Consider the following 17943-nt stretch of genomic DNA (forward strand, 5'->3'; position numbering starts at 1 on the left):
AAAAAAAGCCTGTCACCAAAGCTCAGAATAATCTTTTTGAGACAACTAACAAGGGTATCACTTAGGAGTTAAGACACCCTATTGAAGGAGTCAAATTCAGGACCCACACATTAAGAGACTTGTGCTTTGTTCTACCACATGGACTACGTTAATTGATGACTATGTTAATTGATTAGAAATTATCAGGAGAAATCATCAACACTCAAGTCTCATGCACCACCTTGAATGAGGGTTTAAAATTTTTTTTTTTTTTGAGATTATCTTTTCAAAGGTAAACTCTCACATCACACTCCATAAATCCCATTGACTTGGAGAGAGAAATAAGGAGGCTGGTTTTCTCTATACAAGTTCAGATGCATTATATTGTACTGTGCTGATTTTGATAGCTCCTGTATTCAGTCAGAAATCATGTGAGGACAAATTGCTATTTTGAGACATAAATGGCATTCATCAAGTTGTCAGTGACTGCAATAGGCTAGTCTTATTACTCCAAGCCATAGCACTGCACTACTGCCCCTTCAAGTAGAAAGATTCAGAACTTATGTGATGAGTCACAGAGAATCAAGCAATGCTAGACTCAAAAACTTTTCCACAGCCTTTTCTAAGGTGATAAGTTGTGATTGGAGGCTAACTTTCATGTGAACTCGGCATTAACACTACTTTTATTATGCACTAATTATAGTAGCAGTTGAAAAATTTGTCACCTAATTATTGCAAAGAATCAGTAGGAAAAATTTATTTAGTGATAGGATTGAGTGCTAGTCCTAGCGACTTCACTCCTGCCAGCTTCCTATTCAAGGTTCTTGATGATTGGATTGTTGTATGACACCATTGTTAAGGTTAAGACTTGTAAAGAGGTTCTGATGCTGATGGTTCTTGATCTTCTGGCTTGGAACACCTCTAACTAAAATGATGATAATTCAAAGAAGTTAGAACTTAGAACACATCTAACTAAAAGGGGAATGACAAGATATATTGCCAGTGTAGGTTGGAACATAACAGGAAAGTCGTACCAAAACAAGAATTTATAAAGGAATGAATAAATATTATGCAGATACATTAAAAGAACTGCTGGCATTCCAAGTAATTGTTGTACATAACAAAAAGGCAATACAATCTTTTATTCGTCTCAAGATGACACATAAAAATCATCGTCAAAACTTGTTTGACTCCGTAAGTCAAATATTTACGGAAATAATCTTCTTCTTTTCTTCCTATTAGTGTTTTATTAGTATATTACACATGCATCGGATAGGTCTTCAATCCATGATCTCATCTCCCACCTTGCACTTGTAAGGGAATGAAGTACTGTTTGAGCTAGAGCTCATCGATTCACATAATCATTATAATGGAAATAATATTTTTGCACCTTTAATTTGGCTTAGATGTCATGTTTGGCATTGTATTTGAGCTCCCTCGACTAAATACTCCCCACGCCTTTTGTCCACCCTTGTCAGGCCCTGGCCTTTGGCTATCATCAGAATTCAAATTGGGCAAGTTCTCATTTGGTGAAACCCCTATTGTGCCAGAATTCCTGGCAGCATCATGAGGGTTTCCTTCCCTGCTCCTACGAACTTCTGCTGGTACACCTTGTCCCTTGGGTGTAGTTGGAGAACTAAAAATGCCATAACTAGGTGCAGGGGTACTAGGAGCACCAAGACTTGGTCCTTGCTTGGGCATGTTGTTAGGAGGAAGCTTTGAGTTTCGAAATACTGGAGTATCAGTCCCAACTTGCCTGCTTTCTGCCCCTGAAGGCAATAAATTCACATCCACTGGGGTCTGCCTTCTTAAATTTGGAAATTGGGGTTCTAACCTCACAGAGTCCCTCATTCCTGGACCCCTATTATCTATTGGTTTCATTGGTGGGAACTGATTCCTTGGTTCACTTCCTTTGTGAATTCTTTCAGTCCCAGTGGAAGGCCATTGTGAGGAGAATGGGGAGGATGGGACTTGATCTGCTCTTGTAAATTCGGGTACTGGCATGGAGTGCAAAAAGTCTGAAACATTGACATTTGATGAAGGAGAAGCTGTTTCTTGTGCAGTCTTCAACTGTTTATCCGAACTGGAAGTTACTCCATTCGCATCATCACCAAGACGGAATACTTCTTCAAAATTATCACCAGCATCAACAACTGACCAAGCATTCTTCTTGTCTCCAAAACTTTCATCTGGAATTTCCATGGAAGAGGGAATAGGAAGGTCAGCTTCATCAGAAAGGATCTCTTCCTCAGTTTCTGAGTCATATTCAGCAGAACTCAGTTCTTCAGTGGAACCAATAGAATTGACAGTTTCTGGTGCAGTGGTGGCTACCTTAGCACTCGCATCTCCTACAACCTTCAACTTTTTCCCACCTTTCTTGGGCATGCCAAATTTGACATGCCTGACTACCACATGTGCCTCTGTCTCTCTCACCAAGGGTCCACTTTCTACAATACACACATCTTCAATCTGCAGAATGTTGTTCATAAATAAGAGTGGGAAAGTAAAAAGGAAAACACAAAAAGTGCATATTAATGATTCAAACATAAAGCAGTGAGAAAAATCAAAGGAGTTGGCCATACCAAAGCAGAGACGCGAGATAGCAATCCACCCAAGTCCTGATCTTCTTTACCCATAGCCCTGCACTGTTTCAGATCCACAGAAGACAATTAACTATTATAATAGCACTTAATGGCTAATTTGGTAACATTAGTTGAAAGAATTTGAGGACAGACACCTAAATCACAAGTGCATTTGGTAGAATAAGACAACTTTTATTGGTAAGTGTACATGCATAAGAATGAAGAATGAGTGGATTAATGCTAGTATGTTGTTGTATCAGTTATTAATTTCTTTTTATTCCTTTTGCAGATAAACATTATTGTATTACTCCTTGAGCTTTGAGAATCCATTAGTTTCAAACTTTGCCAATCCCCCCCTCCCCAAAAAAATAAGCCATCCACACACACAAAAAAGAAGAAAGAAGTGGTAATTGCATGGGAATTTTGTTTGCCTGTGATATCTAAGAAGCACTTTGCCTTTTTCTTTTTTTTCTTTTTTTCTTAATTTGGTTGAGTCAGCCTCTTCATACATCTGCAATTTAGCAAATCCATATTGTATTTAAAATTTCTGATAAAAAGGATGAATTTGTTAAGAGCCAGATTACAGAATTTCTGAGAAGAATCTGATGACCAGTAAATTTTAGCAAAAAAAGTATGATGCATGAAACAATCAGTGAATTGGCCTCTCCTTCTAATGCCAGCAACTCAATGAAACTCTAACATTAAAGAGAAGGTGGCATAGATATCAGCATGCAACCCAAGATAGTACCCAATCAGCTACAATATACCAAAATATCATCGGAGTATCAAAACATCAATAATTAGAGAATAAATTAATGAAATGAAAGAATGTACCTTCACCCGGTAACCACGCTCCATCAGTCTTTTAATTTGATCTGCTTTCATCTTTAAGTCCTTTAGTTCCTGAAAAGAGTAGCAGTGGGAATGTTGTATCATCATGCTTTTCACTCACTCTTTAAAATCAATGATTTAACCACGGTTAGTTTATCTTTTGTCCTTATATTCCTCTCATTTTGTATCCTTTTTGCATTGCAAGTCATGTATTTGGGTAGCTGGGTTAGTGGGTACATCTATGACACAGCCAGGTTTTCAAAGACCAGGCAAACAAAATAAATGGAACACTCAAATCATCAATAACATAAAAATAATGGAAATCCCAGAAATCAAAGCAGATTGTTATCAATTGACAAGCACCCAAAACACAGTTGAGTTGACACATTGAGTTAAGAGAATTCAATGATCACTTCCTTGACTTGTATTGTCCATTTTGTTCTCAATTGTTCAAGCTCTTTACAGAATTGTGTTCACAGCATCAATACCATTATTTATGTGAAAATATTAAATTGTTGCCAGCATGTTTTTCCTTATTTCTGAAACAGTTAAGATGAGTTTCAGGATGTATATGTGATATGGCACAAGAAAAATAAGAAGTCAGAGTTCAAAGAAAGAACTTACAGTTTTCCCTGAGAAGCGAACTTCTTTGCAGTCTCCTTTTCGCAAAGACACCTCAGACTGCATATTCAATGCATCCCAGAAAGTTAAACTATTATAACAATAACAAATAAGATTTTTTTTTATATAGGTAAAAGTAAATGATAATATATTAACAAACAACATTTAGATGTACATGACCAAAACTAAATAGGAATGTGAAATATTAACATAAGTGCAAGAGTCTGAGACCAACTATCTAGTATCTACATGACCGCACCAAGCACTGTATCTCTTTTTTTCCCTTGCTTCATAAATAGAAATTTAACAAATAGAACTTGTGGAACTTTTTGAACTTTACAATCATGTAGTTTCTATGACCAAGTTTAAATTTTGTGAACTGCTAACCAACCTTTCAATAATATCTCCATTTTGCAAGTGGTCAAGAACCCCAGAACCATACATATACATCAACAAAAGCATGAGAAACCAAAAATAAAAAAAGGCATGCTCCACTCAGTTGATGCTAAGCATCAATATTTCCTTCCAAAAAGGTACTTATCATTTCTAAAATAGTTTGCAATATCTTCCCAATTAATTTACGAACGCTGAACTTGACAATCAAATTACCAAGGTTCTACCAGGTGACAACTGTCAGTTGCAAAGGAGATAGGAATTGTACCAAGGAAATTGCTCAGGCTACATCTATACACAACCTTATATGTATAGCCCATATCACATTTTATGAAATTCATAATTGTAACTTACCCAGCCACTAAATTTTGAATCTTTATGCAAAGTATTGTGCATAACAAATACAATGTACAAACTGAAAATTTGTGGATAGCAATCAGAAGAATCTGGTTAAAAAATAATAATCTGGTCCAAAGGGCCCTGCATTGATGAGGTTCTATGTCATAAAAAAAACTGGTCAAAACAATGGATGATTATCTCCAAAGCTTCCAAATATTTTAAAATGCAAAACATTAGTCAAGGTGATGACAACTAGATTTTGGGATCTTCAGATATATCATTATAAATCAACTTGCAATAGGAAGTTTGGAGCTTCTCCTAGTATAACTTATTGAATTATTTGATCCTAAATAAGGTCAATTACGAGTTGGGGCTTATCCTTTTTCTTATTATTATTATTATTATTATTATTATTGGTAAGTTGTACACGCACCACCTCATGACTTTACCCTACACATTGTTTTTACAAAGGAACAAGATTCTAATTGAAGTACAGCTCATTGGAGAAGGGGTAAGTAAAAATCCAAACTTCTAAAAAGTTATTTCTATCGGAAACTGTCTACAATCCACAAGATTGATGCTTTGATTCTCCAATCACCATTCTCATGTGTAACAAGAAGCAAAGGAGTGCACCAGCAAAAGCTCTAGGATGCAACACCTACGGTTGGTCGAAGTAAGCACCAAACCATTAGAAAATTCCAAGAGAAGTTTTCTTAATCAATCCAATTGTTACCTTCTCCATAGGAGTATGATATTGTGTTTATATAGACTACTTGGACATAACATTAATTTTAATTCTAATTGATTAACGAAACCTCATTCTAAATGACTTGGTAGTACCCAATTACTGAATTACAAAATAGGCTTGACTCTAGAAAATTAAATAGGATAGTAATAACCTAATTAACAACTACGAATTAAAATGAAATACAATTGATTTCCAAAATTAAATAAACCTAAATTATAAAAAATATTTTTTTTTTCACTTCTCACATCAATGGGAATTAGCTATACCAAAGCTACAGGCAAAAGAAAACAATAACAAAGTTTTGGTTTTAGTCCAAAAAATGTTCATTGGCTTAATTTCAGCAAGATTCAACCCAAAGGCACAAATCTACAATGTAAAGTACCTTGCTTTTAGCACGGTCTTTTTCCTTCAACTGTTTTTTGTACTTTTCTCTATGGAAGTCCATGAGTTTACAGACAGGTGGATTAGCAGTTCTTTGAACCTGTAAACAAAACAAAATTAAGTTTGCAGAACAGAGATAAGAAACATAAAGTAGTTTAATAAATTACAAAAATTAAAACATTGAGCATCCCAGAATCTGCTAAACGAACTTCTTGTCCCAAAAGCTAAAGTTCTAAAGCACTAATAGCTCCACTTTCACATAGATGCTGACCAGGGCATTTGCTCCAAGCATTAATAGATGCACGGCTAAACACATTAGAGTCCAATACATATTCAAATAACCAATAAAGGAAATCAATAATGGTGTTCAAAGGACATTCTTTGCCTCATTTTCGCAGGAACCATTACACTAAATTATTTTGGGAAAAAAATGTAGATATTATCCAAGATAGTAGTGAAATTAATAAAGGTGGTTCAAAAACTGAGTAACTTACATAGGTAGCATACAAAAGAACACCCACTACCTCTCTACCTTTAATTGAACCCTTAATATCTTAGAAACACCAAGAGGTGCTAACTAGTTGACCTACAATGCTCTTGGCAAAGATAATAAAATACCTTAGCAGATCTACTTGCACCCCCTGATGGGGTGGGGTTGAGTAGGGAAGCAATTTAATCAGGGCAAGGCAGGGTGCATTGTCAAGTTGGTCACAAGTGGAAAGTTGGCAAAATTATTCAAAATACACATGTCAAGTAGAATATAACAGCTGGCATCAGGACTAAGAAGAACACAACCCTGGGCACAAATTTTTTTTTTTTTTGAATAGGTAAGTAGTGCTGTTTTATTAATATTATGTAAACAAAAACTTCATGTTCACAATGATGAACACAAAGCATCAACAATGTACAAGAATATCAAGAGAAAGATCTAATAGAAGTTAGGAACTCAAAAATGGAAGAACATTGTGTTAAACCCCAAGCTCTGGACCAATCAAAAAGAGTGCACAGAACCAAAGATTTTAATTGATCCAACGAACTCTTGGTATAACAAACAACAATTCCACTCCTTCCAAACAAGCCGCATCAAACAATCTAGCACCAAATTCCAAATATTTGAGCCATGTTTCCTAAACTAATTTCTCTAACAAAACAATAAACTCCAAACAGACCCCAACATGACCCAGTGAATACCAAAATTCTGAAGTACATCCCTCCATAGAGCAAAAGCAACTTCAAAAGTTCACATTTCATTAAAAGGTGATCCAATGTTTCCCCATTACTTTGACACAGACAGCACAATTTACTAAAGACAAACGCCTCTTCATAAGATTGTCCAACATATAAATCCTACCCCAAACTGCTGTTCATCTCCAAATCTAAAATGTTAGGGTGTAAATCACCTTATCTAGGCTGACGTTTATTTCTTTCTCATTAATGTGAGACTAAGTCCATTATTTTTTCCCATGATGAACTCCTACTAAGCATTTTCAACTCTCCCACATTAAATGAGCACAGATTATGAATGTTGCTTATGGTACCCAACCCAACTCACTCAATAAAATGCTCATGTATATCAGTATCGCCAACAACGCAACATTCCTTAGATTTCCTTAGGCATCATACCAGGGAATTCACAACTAAGTAGAATAGCATCACAAATTCCTTAAAGAAAGATCTATAATGGAGTAACATTATTTCTTTGGATAAGTAAGATCTATAGGGAATTAGAAGCTGCCTTCTCTTTCCTTGATTTTATTCAATCTCGGATTCCTAGGGGTGTTGGGTGTGACAATTCCCACTGGTGCCTTAATAAGAATGGTAAGTTTGATATTCGATCCTATTACAATAAGATTCAAGGTGCTTCTACTTCCAGTTTTCCTTGGAAGGGTATTTGGAAAGTTAAGGTTCCTAAAAGGGTGGCTTTCTTTTTGTGGACTAGTTCATTGTTAAATCCTTACCTTGGATAATCTCATTCTTAGGGGTTTCTCTTCGGCGAATCGGTGTCGTATGTGTGGCTGCAATGAGGAATCTGTGGATCATCTCCTCATCCATTGTCCTATAGCTCACTCGTTGTGAGTGCATATGCTTAAGATCTTTGGGATCTAACGGGCTATGCTAGGTTCTATGGAAAGTTTGATGTTTTGTTGGAGCCATTGGCTGGGAAAATTTAATTCAGACGTATGGAATATGCTTCCTAGCTGTTTGATGTGGATTGTTTGGACAGAAAGAAATCGGTGCACTTTTGAGGCTACTAAGAAATCGCTGGTTCAATTACAAAATTTATGCCAGAGAACTCTCTTCGATTGGTCTAGGTGTTGGAGTTCTTCTAATTGTTCCTCTATTATAGAGTTTCTTTCTTCTCTTAGACTGGTTCCTTGAATTTTTTTTCTTTGTTGCTTTTTGTTGTTTCTGCTTGTGTTCACTATCATGAACACCATGTATTTTCTCTCTTTGTTTTTTTCTTGATTAATAATACTATTATTACCTATATAAAAAAAAGAGCTATTACAGATTAACTAAAACAATATAGGGCAACAGTACATGTTTCTTGTATGCGCATTACACACACCCTCAGTCTAACAAGTAACAGAAGCTACTCCAAGGCTGATTTGAATATTTGCTATTTTGCTTATTACATCTAAAAACAACTCAATAGTGTTCATAAGATCTTCAGTATTTGTTTCTTAATGCAAGTTTTTCATGGACTAAATCTAACACACAGAATTCATGAACCAAAGAACTTTTATTGTCATTCATAGAACATAAACCAAGTAAGAAGAAAAACCAGATAAAAAAGACTGCAAAAATTTATACTAATAAAAAAATGATAGGTAAAAGAAGGGAGAATGGTTGTGGCAGTTTGTGGGGAAATGGTTGTGGCGGTTTGGGAAGGAAGAGGGTCGGTTATGGAGGCGGGTAGTAGCTTCAAAATATGGGGAAGATTGGGGGGGATAGACCTCAAAGCTGGGTAGGGGAGCTCACGGGTGTGGTTTGTGGAGAAGTATCCACATGGGTTGGGAGGATTTCAGCAAAAATTGTCAGTTTGTGGTTGGGTTGGGGAATAGGGTGAGGTTTTGGCAGGATGGGTGGTATGGGGATCAACCTTTTCAATTGGTTTTTCCAAGGCTGTATGACATTGCCATTGATAAAGAGGCTTCTGTTGAAACTTCTTTGCCTAGGCAGGGGGCGGAGGATAGAAGATTTTGGAATGTTCGTTTTAGCAGATTTTTTAATGATTGGGAGATGGACGAAGGGCTGCAGTTTCTTCGTATATTGGGTGCTATAACTCCTCCTATGGATGTTGGAGACCGGATGAGATGGAAATTGAAGCCTAATGGGGCTTTTGACATCCGGTCGTACTATAACAAATTAAGAAATTCTCCTTCAATTATCTTTCCTTGGAAAGCTATTTGGAGAGTAAAGGCCCCTAGGCGAGTCTCTTTTTTTGTTTGGTGTGTAGCTTGGAATAAGATCCTAACGGGAGACAATCTGAGATTGAGGAGATTGGATTTTGTGGATTGGTGCATTATGTGCCGTCATTGTGGAGAGATGGTAGACCACTTACTTCTTCATTGTGAGGTGGCCTATCGGTTATGGAGCTTTGTTTCTTTAACTTTTGGCTTGGCTTGGGTTATGCCTAGATCGATTCCAGGCTTGCTTTTTGGATGGTGGAATTGGCTGGGGAAGCATTCGTCTCAGATTTGGAATTTAGTCCCGTTGTGCATCCTATGGTGTATTTGGAAGAAACGGAATCGGAGGACTTTTGAGGATTTGGATAGCTCTAGTGATCAGTTGCTTGCTTCTTTTAGTGGAACTCTTTTTGATTGGTCTCGGACGTGGGGACTCACGTCTAGTGATTCCCTCCCTTCTTTTCTTTGCTCCTTTTTTCTCTTGTAATTTCTTTGTTGTTCGGTTTTCTCTCTTGTTTCTCTTTGTTTTCTCCTTCTTGTATTTTCTGGGTTGCTCTGTGTTTTTCAGGCATAGAGTAGCCTTTTGTATATATATCATTCTTACTTATCAAAACAAAGAAGAAGGGAGAAGTGCAATAATTCTGTTACTGGGACATGAACCTGGATCTTTTGGTAAATAAAAAAATAAATAAATAAACGACTATGAAAGGTGCTACCTAACCATTTATTCGCCTATACATGGATACCTTTGATTATGCACATATAAATACAATCACAGACATCCAGCACTCTCTTTTCACAGTTATCACATTCATGAATTCTCTTTACAAGTATCATGGTCACAAATTTGAAATACTTTACCTCCACTAAATCGAGCTTGAGTTTCCTGCCACATTCCAGTGCCTCCTGTCTTGAGACTACTACAGTCTTACCATCTTCAAATTTGAAATATTCTTTAAGCCCTGCACATAATCATAAATTAAGAATGAACCTAACAAAAGACTACACACTCTTACATTGCCCAAAATACATGGAATTGTTATCTTCCCCAACTACTGTTTAGCAGTTAGTTACTTATATTAAAAAAAAAAAAAAACTGTTTAGCATTTAGTAAAATGCAGCATATATAGCTCAATATTTCATTGAAATACAAAGTTTAGATTAACTTATTTCAGTCATCTCTTTCATATTCATAATGGTCATTTACGCCTAAGCCTGGCTCACTATCACAATACCACTCAATCTGTTTTAGGATGATTGAATGTCTTTGAACCTCTGAGTCTCTCCTAATGGGTAGATAGCTAAAAGCCACAGAATTACAAGACTGGTCATAACTTCTTGTGATAAATTCTTAGTATGATGCTATGTGTAGTTTGTAATAGCAAAGTCTCTTCTTCTTTTTTTCTTTTTAAAGGATAGTGTAGTTTCTATATGCATTGCCCTGCTGAGAAAAAATAAAGAATAGTCACAGCAGGGATGAGCACTAATATATCCGCCCTATTTTAATTTTCAACATTTTACAATGTAGTCATCATTTTACTTATCAGAAAATATATGTGTGTGTGTAGCCATCATTTTCTTTAACAGGCATATCAAGTATTAGAACAATATCTTTTTCTACTTAACATCAATCTCAAAACCATCAAGAAACATTATAACATGGACATATACAATAAATCTATTACAAAACATTCCCAACTGATATACCTTCCTCTGCCACAAGCCTAACATAAGGGGCTTGGATTTGGCCATTCAAACGCGGCCCACTTGTGTCCCTCTTTTCCTTCTTTGCAGCCTGAAAGTTCAAGAATAATCCATCATATAACACACATCATCTAAATCCTAATATCACTAAAAATTAAATTTGATTCCCCAAATGATTAACAATTCACGCTCTCATATATCCATTACACAGCACCACCACAACCAAAAATAAAACACCCTTTAAAAAATAAACCAATCTCACAAGCTGAATTCAACTATGCATCTGCAACTGCCCATTAAAACCAACCACCCCCTCCAAAAAAAAAAAAAGACATTTACACCAAAAGCCAAGTGATCCACAAACTACACAATAACACAAATAATTGAATCTAACCCAGAAAACAAAAAATACAAAATACCCAATACCCAGTAAATGATTTTTTTTCCTCAAAGTAAAATTCTCAAACAATCAGCAAACTACCAAACCCAGATCATTACCTGAACTGGTGCAGCAAAAAACCTGACATTGTTGCAAAAGCCAACGGGTCCACTGTGAATCACCCAATAAGGCTTTTCTGCAACACATGGGTTGGTGTGTGAAGCATTTGAATTGCCAAGGTAGTATCTTTGAACAATTTGATTTGGAAGGTGCTTGAGCTTGAACCGATTGATTCTGCACCAAAATGCCATCTTTTTGTTCCTTTTAATCCAAAGTTTGCATTTTTATGGTGTGGGTGTTCACAGAGAAGGAGAGAGAGTGGAGATGAAAACCCTAGTAAGCAGGGGTTTCAGTTTCAGGTTTCAGCTCTGTGTGACACACACCAGTTTTCCAGTTTGATGCGCTTAAACAGATGAAATTTCAAACGGGCCGAGGCTAGCCCAATGCTTGAACTGTGACAGAGCTAAGCCCAAAATTTTTTAAGACCGACAAAAAAAAAAAAAAAAAAAAACTTGAGATAGGCCATTAATAAAGGATGTCGAAGAGAGAGGGAAATGGGGGACAGGTTTGGCTTGGGTCCAGTGTTCTAGGGTGTTAACTTTGTTCAATTAAGATACATGTTCAAAATTGATATGTACTGTTAATAAAATAATTAAAGTTTTAAGAACTTAAAGAAAATAGGTTTTAGTTAATTTAATTGATATAGTTTGTTTTCGTCTTAAAGATTTTAATAAATTTTATAATAACTCTACCCTAAAAAGAGTTTTAGGATAAAGTTATTTTAATGGTTAATAAAATAATTAAGGTTTTAAGAACTTTAAGATAATAGATTCTAACTAATTTAATTGGTAAAGTTTATTATCGTCCTAAATATTTTAATAAATCTAACTTTAGGGTAGAGTTATTATAAGATTTCAAAAGGATGTTGATCTGAGTTTTAAAGCACCCAGGCCAAGGTTTGTCCAAAAATAAAATGGGCCAAGTTTTTAAGAGTCTGCCTACCAGTAGAAATGGGCTTATTTACGAACTAAAATGATGAGCAAAGGACCAAGGCCAAGACATGTATAGCAACATAAAACAAACAAGATTAGAGAAAGAAAAAAAAAGCACCTGATTGCCAAGAGATCACTCACGCTGGTTAAATAAAAATGCTACTTGTTTAAGAGAAATTAAAAACGCAAATAATCAAAAAGTAGAGGAGGAACCTAACATGGTATTTATACGTATAGACAGGTTAGGGTTAGGCCAAATTTTTAATGGGAACAGAATGACTAAATTAGCCTTAGATAGGCCAATTAGACTGGGATTTACTATATAATATTTGGGCCAATGAAAACCAGGCCTAGGAGCCCAAAACCTCATCGCAAGTCCATAATAATAGATCAAGCATTTTATCAAACACCCAATTGCCTAATGATTACACCATCACTCTTGGGCCTTGGCCCTTGGCCCTTGGCTTTAAAGGGACTAGGAGTCCAAGAGTAGCATGGCACACCTGGGAAAATAAATTAAAATGGCACATTGTTAAGAGCCTTGTAAACTCAACTCAACTTGCATGTCTTATGTTTTTAACAAAAATATCCAGAGATTCAAATTTCCTTTTCTCTAATTATCGAATTAAGGGGAAAAAAAAAACAATGCAGCATGTTGAAACATTCCAATTCGAAAGAACTAATAGGAGAAATTGTTGGGCATGCTTAAATAATTGAGAGGATTTTTGTGAAGGGACCTACTATTCTTGTTACGATGTCTAGCTTATTTAGGTCAAGACTTTTGGCACAATTATGGTGTGATAGAATGTAAGTAATTGTTTATAATTTTTTCTTCACCGTTCACAAACTGTAATGTCATAGTTGTAACAAAGTTACTATACAAAAATTGTAGTGCTAGATTTTTTTTGCTAATTATCACGGGTGAAAATAGTCAAATACCACGTTTTGGCAAAAATTCTGGCAATCTAACATTATTTCGGAACTAATTAGCAATGCACCACTTTTTCGGTACTCGAGTTCACTAAACTCGAGTTCTAAATGGTACTCGAATTTAGTAAACTCAAGTTTCTAGTGAGTATTCCACTGTGGCGCTAGCTGAGCTGGCATTTGGGCATTAAAAAATGCCACCTAGTACTCGAGCTTATTAAACTCGAGTACTGTGTTAGTGTGGTACCCGAACTTCATAAACTCGAGTATGGCTCAGGTAAAATAGGTGAAAGCATCCAGACTCATACTTGAGTTTCTTGGACTCGAGTACTGTGTTAGTATGGTACTCGAGTCCCCTAAACTTGAGTATGGCTCGAGGATAGTGAACAGCCTCCATGCTAGTGGTAACTTATTGTATGAGAAAATGCATGATTCTAGAACTTTTTATTCAATAAATTAGCTCGGTCCCAAGTCCAACATCAAATACAACAAAAAAAATTTGGAAAAAAAAAGACTTACTCTTGTGCGGGCCAAAATGGGGATATACCCCTTTAGCGAAAAGTTCCAGCAAAATGCCCAGTTTCTGAAACTATTTACGGATATGCCCCTGTTTTAAAACTCGATTTTATAAAAATCGAGTTTGAAAACAGGGACATATCGCTATATAGTTTCAGAAAGGCATTTTGCTGGAAATTTTCGCCGAAAGGAGTATATCCCCATTTTGTCCCTCTTGTGTGTGTATGTTTATAATTTTTGAAAATTATCTTTAAAATATTTTGACGTTATCTCGCACGGAAAATAATTAGTATTTTGTTTTTAGCTTGGACAATGGATATTATGGGCCTACACCCCATTTTATCTAGATCAACGTATTAAAATATCTAATTCTCAATTATGAATGGAACAAAGAAAGTAAATCTTCTTCAAAAAACCTGAAAGGATCACAACTCTAGTTGAACCGAAAGGTGATTATATTCTTCAAAAACAGTATGTATACACAAGGAGACATGTTTGCATAAATAACTTATTGACATTTTATACACAATTATCCTTATTGCGTATGCCACATCTAGTCATTCATACGCTCCAGCTTGTGTATGCATTCCTAGGGCATGTGTACTCACCATTTAACATAAATTCAGTTTTTCAAAAAATTTAAATATCTTTATTCTTTGTAAGATTGTACAGGACTGAAAATAAGGAAGCAGGAACTGTACCTGGACGAGTTGATATCACCAAAAATATACACTAAATTTATAAACAAAAGGAAACTAGGTTTTGCATTTTGGAAAAAAATGTGATTGCATACGCATCTCTTTAGTTTGCGTATACATATAGAAGCATGTGTATGCAACTTTAAGAGATGCGTACAGAGTACAAACCCTTTTAACTAGAAATCTGATCTACATCTTCAAATTAAAATGACAATATATTCTAACATATAAACTTTATAAAACATAAGGAGACGCTAAAAATGAGAACTAATCTTGACCTTAAGATGTATTGGACCGTGATCAAATGAACCCACAACACCTACGATAACAAATTCCCACCTACAATAACAAACTCCTAGGCCTGGTTTTCCTTGGCCCAAATATTATACAGTAAATCACAGTCTAATTGGCCTATCTAAGGCTATATTAGTCATTCTGTTTCCCATTAAAAATTTGACCTAATCCTAACCTGTCTATACGTATAAATACTATGTTAGGATCCTCCTCTACTTTTTGATTATTTGCGTTTTTAATTTCTCTTAAACAAGGAGCATTTTTATTTAACCAGCAATCAGGTACTTTTTTTTCTCTAATCTTCTTTGTTTTATGTTGCCATACATTAATTGTTATTGAAATTTTATGATTGCTTTTAATTGATTGTGAGGCAAAAAACAAATTGAAATATTAGAACATAGGTTGTTTGGATTGGGATCTCGAGGTTTTTTTTTTTTTATAGTTTTTTTTTTTTAAAGCAAAATCTCTTAAATTCAAATCATATATACTGTTAAATTTACACCAACAATTTTAGATTAATGATTTAAAAAAAAAATCAAATCCAAACACAATATAAATTTTTTAAATGAATATTTTTCTCTATTTCTTTCCCCTAGAAATTGGTACCAACATCTCAACCGTTTTGTTGAAAATTATTTCAACCCAATTTTGCATCAGCTTAGAAATTAAATTATTTCTTTTTTATTTAATATTTCGTTTTGTAATTGTAATTTTTAAATGTATTTAATTATTTTCTCAATCTTTTTTATTTTTTATTTTTTTGTTATGTAGCTCAACTGGTTCCCCGCACATCTCCTCCTCTTTTTCATTAGGACGGATTTAGCCTGTGATTTTTCTGAAAATTGCAATTACTTCCTGCTAACTCTTTGTCACGTTTTGTGAATTCCAACTTTATTTGATTGAATTTTTCCCCCTCAACTCGCTAAAATTGCTCTATTAATTTTTTTTTTTAAAGTTGGTTTTTTGAAATTGGAGAAAGAATCAGACTGACATAAAGAGCTAATTAATTCAGTGAATCCCAACCTAATAATACTCGGATTTTGAAAACCCCTAAAGAGTTTTAAGGTGTACATGTTTTAGTAACCAAAAAACAATAGAATAATGAAATTAGTTTTTGTATCAATTTCAAATGGCTGTATAAAGTTTTTGTTTTTATTTTTTTAAATATAATAGAACTTGAACCTTTGATGAGTCATGAGTGTAGTAGTATAATGATTGTACTTTATTATTTGACTAAGATATTAATGGATTTCTCTTTTGTGTTATTTGAATTCCATTTCAAATATCTTATTGGAGAATAAAAGACTTTACCAATTATACTAAATAAAAATGAACGATACTATGATGGTGACTAATGATAATTCTTTTGTAACAATCGTCTTGTTTACTTCTTTGATCAACAGCTGTGCAAAATGAACACTGACGTGAAGCATGCGATTGTGACGAAAGTTGTTGGTAGGACAGGATCAAGGGGACAGGTTACTCAGGTGAGAGTGAGGTTTATGGACGACGCAAACCGCCAAATTATGAGGAATGTCAAGGGACCCGTTAGAGAAGGTGATATCCTCACTCTTCTTGAGTCCGAAAGGGAAGCAAGAAGGTTGCGTTGATGGTTTTTTTTTTTTTTTTTTTCCTATGGTTCAAATTTAGATACAGGACTTGAGTTTTAGTATCTATGAACATTTTGTGAAAATGGATACTTTGTTTGGGATGCTATGGCAGATTTTATTTTAGAATAAATGCTATATGTGTAGTTGGTTTAAACAAGCATGTTTTGTTTTTTGCTGTAGTAAACCATTTATATCTGGATTTTGATTATATATATTCTTATTCTGCTTTAGTTATGCAATTTCTTATATATATGCTTCTCATGAGTCATGAAGATGAATTAGCTTTGTTCATTTGCTGGCCTAAGTGCAAGTCAATTTTTTGTAGATTTCATTTCTTCGCAACTTTTAAGGCTCATTATAAAGATGAAGGTCCTTTTATTATGTTGCAAGTTCTTGAGGTTATGAGAATGAGTAATCCTAGAAACTGACAATATTTGAAAGCTATATTAGGATTTAATCCCAAACTCTTTTATATTACCATGTCATCTACAACCCCCATGGTCATGTAAGGAATGCCTCTTCTTATAGAGCCCTTGATCTTAATAGAGCGTGTCATGGTGTGTGATTCATGCTAAACGCCGAGCTCTGAAATTGAAGTATTTTTTGGCTCTATAAAAAGCCTTATTTTATTTTTTATTTTTGGTTTGTGTTGTGACTAAAAAGAAAAAGAAAAAATATGAACAAAAAGGAATGCTTTTAGATGAATATGTTTTATATATTGACCTACTAGGTTGATCCCAATATTTCAAAGAGAATCAGTTTGATCATTTTATATAAGTTTGGTCAACCTTCACTTTGTAGAGAATCCATTACTTTGACTTTGCCTCCAATTTTTTGTTCTTGTGAAAATGTGGCACTGCCCATGTGCCGCGTAATCCAGTGATTTGGGGAATTACAAATTTGATTATATAATTTACAAATTAATGTGTGGTTTTCAATTTGACCAAAGTGGTCCGAAATGGACCGAATTATACCAAAGTAAATCGAATAGACCAATCTTAACCAAAGTGGGCTGAATTGCACTGAAGTGAACTGCATTGACCCAAAGGACCAAAATGGACCAATTGGACCGAACTGACCAAATTAGATCAAAATGGTCCAAAATGCTGCTTTTAGATATTTTGTTGATATAGATTAAAAAAGATATAAAGAAAGAGAGAGAAAATGTAAGGAATTAATGTGGTCTAGCCTTAGAGGCCAACATCCACATTGGAAAGCCTTTGATGGTAACTATGAGGTGGTGTATTACAATCAACCCATTAAAGTGTATTTATATTAAGCTTAATCCTATACTAACAATACTTGAACTATAAGTAAGACTAGGATTGCTTTGCTTGACTACAAGTAAGACTAGGATTACGCTATTGCAGAATTGTTTTGATATTTTTCCCTTCTACGGCCACAGGATGCAACTACTCCAAACAATTTTTGATAATTCAATTCATTTTCCAAACCTCTATTTCTTGGGGTGAGGAGCAA

General features: G+C 34.9%; 2 protein-coding genes across 2 annotated transcripts; one reads left to right on the top strand and one right to left on the bottom strand.

The window, feature by feature from the left end:
* Positions 1 to 1055: 1055 nt before the first annotated feature.
* On the bottom strand, positions 1056 to 11914 carry LOC142643355 (uncharacterized). Its single transcript, XM_075817922.1, has 8 exons — positions 11487 to 11914; positions 10992 to 11079; positions 10146 to 10246; positions 5876 to 5974; positions 4017 to 4073; positions 3396 to 3464; positions 2562 to 2624; positions 1056 to 2448 (listed from the first exon to the last, which is right to left on the bottom strand). The coding sequence occupies exons 1-8, from the start codon at positions 11676 to 11678 to the stop codon at positions 1372 to 1374; spliced, it is 1746 nt and encodes a 581-aa protein (XP_075674037.1). The 5' UTR covers positions 11679 to 11914; the 3' UTR covers positions 1056 to 1371.
* A 3131-nt stretch (positions 11915 to 15045) lies between these two features.
* On the top strand, positions 15046 to 16586 carry LOC142605398 (small ribosomal subunit protein eS28-like). The gene is made up of 2 exons (XM_075776862.1): positions 15046 to 15135; positions 16258 to 16586. The coding sequence occupies exon 2, from the start codon at positions 16267 to 16269 to the stop codon at positions 16462 to 16464; it is 198 nt and encodes a 65-aa protein (XP_075632977.1). The 5' UTR covers positions 15046 to 15135; positions 16258 to 16266; the 3' UTR covers positions 16465 to 16586.
* Positions 16587 to 17943: the final 1357 nt, after the last annotated feature.

Source organism: Castanea sativa, chromosome 7 (assembly GCF_040712315.1).
Source record: "Castanea sativa cultivar Marrone di Chiusa Pesio chromosome 7, ASM4071231v1".
Classification (NCBI taxonomy): Eukaryota; Viridiplantae; Streptophyta; class Magnoliopsida; order Fagales; family Fagaceae; genus Castanea; species Castanea sativa.